Consider the following 2,347-nt stretch of genomic DNA (forward strand, 5'->3'; position numbering starts at 1 on the left):
AGGAAGCAGGCTCCCTGCTGAGCAGAGAGCCCGATGCAGGGCTCGATCCCAGGACCCTGAGATCATGACCTGAGCCGAAGGCAGCGGCTTAACCCACTGAGCCACCCAGGCGCCCCCACAGCCCCCATTCTTAAGCTGACTTGTAGGAAAATAAGGGCCTCAAAGCATCTTCATATGGGACCTTCACTGCCCAATTCATGCTGTCATCTCCTCTCGCTCTGACATAGACGGCGGCAACATTAATCTCATCTCCCTCTAGTCCATCCTCCGCACAGTGCCTGACCCATGTCAGCCCTGAGGTCACCCCTCCGGGCCCAGCGTATACTTTACTCCTTAACACCTTGAACAAGGTCGCACACATCTGGTCCTCATCTTCTGCGGGATAATGAGCTTTGGGATTCTTCGAAGGGGAATAACGGAGCTGAGGATAGAGCAAGCACTAGAGCCTCAAAGGCCAAACAAGCATCTTAAAAGCCAGGGCTTATGATGTCAGGTTTTAAAGCAGTGGCCTAATGGGGCATCACATGAGTGTTTCTGGAGCCAGAAAAGGATAGAGGACAGCATTTGAAAGTAGGGGCTGAGGCCAGGAGTGCTCAGATGGAGGGTAGGGGCAAGGTGTGTTGGGTTGGCTGGTGAGGTGCACGGGTTCCTGACACACGGGGTTTGGGGTCAGAAGTGTTCGGGTGTGCTCCAGGAAGGGGCAGAAGGCTCGCCTGCCTTGCTAGAGGACTCCAGCAGTGGTACTGCTGAGGCCAGATCCTGGAAGCCCAGGTCCTGGGCCTGCTGGTGTCTGGCCAGCTCCCACGCCCTGTGGACACATAGTGTCTTAGAGAAGGACCTTGGTCCTGGGTAGGAGTAGGGGTGGGTGAGCAGGGAACTGAGGAGGTATGTTTTCCCCTTCTGGGCAAGAGAACTCATAGTCCAGAGGCAGGAAGGAGCTGTGCAGCCTCCTCCACCCCGCCCCACCCCGCGGCTGCAGGTCGAGGCCGCATGTGCCCACGTTTGCTCTGAGCCTGACTTTGACATCCGTGCACACACATGCCTGCCTGGACCCCTTGCACTAGTGCCTACAGACCTTCCTCGGCTCCCTGGGCACAATTCTGGAGCCTAATGGCCTCACCCCTCTCCCACCATCTATACCCCAGGGATTCCCCACCCACCCGACCTCTGGCAGATGTCCAGTCTGGTTCGTCACTGGCCGCGTGCAGCTTGCCTTCCCAGTTCAATGGAGAAAATCCATTGCCTTTTGGCTCAGGGTTGGTAGAGGCTGGTGGAGGGAAATCCAGCACTCCTGGATAAGGGAGGCCCCAAGATTTGTCCCCAGGCTTGTTAAGACCTTACACTGGGGGCGGGGGGAGAGGAAGGCTGAACCCCCAGCCCCAAGTCTAAGGGCAGGTGCAAGCTACAGCAGAAAGAAGGCAGAAGAGTCTCTTCCGGCAGCAGGAAGTGGTAGGAAGTGGTAACTACCTATGGGGAAATGAGGCTTGTTCCTCCCTATGGGGTTGAGCAGAAGGGGAACCTTAGCCAAACCGTGCTCTCCCCGCAAGGAGCGGGCTTGAGGGAACAATGGCTGAGGTTCTAATCTCTTGTGCTGACCTTCCTTCGCCACCCCCCACCCTGCCCTTCCCCAGGAAGTTGACACCGGGCTCTCCAGTCTCCTTGTGCTTATCTCTCAGGGCTGTGACTGGGGATGTGTGGGTTCCATCTGATGTCCTGGGGGTCCAGGGGGAAGCAGGCGACCCAGGGGAGTCCAGGGCCCGGAGCAGCCAGAGTGGCACTGCCTACTGGCATTCGAGACTCATGGCCATGCTGTGAAGGGTGGGGTTTGGCAGTGGTGACCCGACAACCTTCTGCGGGAGGGGGGGAGGAGGGGTGGGGGACAATGGCGGCAGCGGGAGGGTGCCAGCTTGAGGACCACGTCCAGGCTGTCACACGGGCCCTGGCGGCTTGGCCGCTGAGCGCGGGGCACAGGCAGCCAGGGTGTGTGCCGAGGGCCCAGCACGAGGGGGCGGCAGGGTCCGGCCGCCGGGGGACCCCGCCGGAAAGCCCTTGCCGGCCAGTGTCGGGCCGGGGCCCGCCCCTCCCCCCTCCCCCCTCCCCCCCACCCCGAGCCGCGCTGGGGGCGGGGCGGGGCGGGGCCTGCGGGGGTGCGGGCTGCTGAGCCCCGGGTCCCCGCGCCCGGCCCGCTCGCGGCCGCGTGGGAGCAGTGAGGCTCGACGGCGCGGCCGCCCGGAAGCCATGGCCGCGCACGGGAAGCTGCGCCGGGAGCGGGGGCTGCAGGCCGAGTACGAGGCGCAAGTGAAAGGTGAGAGGGCGTTGGGCGCTCCTGGCCCGGGTGCCTGCCGAG

General features: G+C 62.3%; 1 protein-coding gene across 1 annotated transcript in view; it reads left to right on the forward strand.

Moving 5' to 3' along the window:
- The first annotated feature begins 2,167 nt into the window (after positions 1-2,167).
- Positions 2,168-2,347, forward strand: part of ARHGAP4 (Rho GTPase activating protein 4) — a 16,343-nt gene continuing 16,163 nt past the window's right edge. The window contains exon 1 of the mRNA XM_059385914.1: positions 2,168-2,305. Coding sequence (XP_059241897.1) covers positions 2,239-2,305 — 67 coding nt within the window. The 5' untranslated portion in view covers positions 2,168-2,238. The remainder of the gene's footprint in view (positions 2,306-2,347) is intronic.

This window comes from Mustela nigripes, chromosome X, assembly GCF_022355385.1.
Source record: "Mustela nigripes isolate SB6536 chromosome X, MUSNIG.SB6536, whole genome shotgun sequence".
Classification (NCBI taxonomy): Eukaryota; Metazoa; Chordata; class Mammalia; order Carnivora; family Mustelidae; genus Mustela; species Mustela nigripes.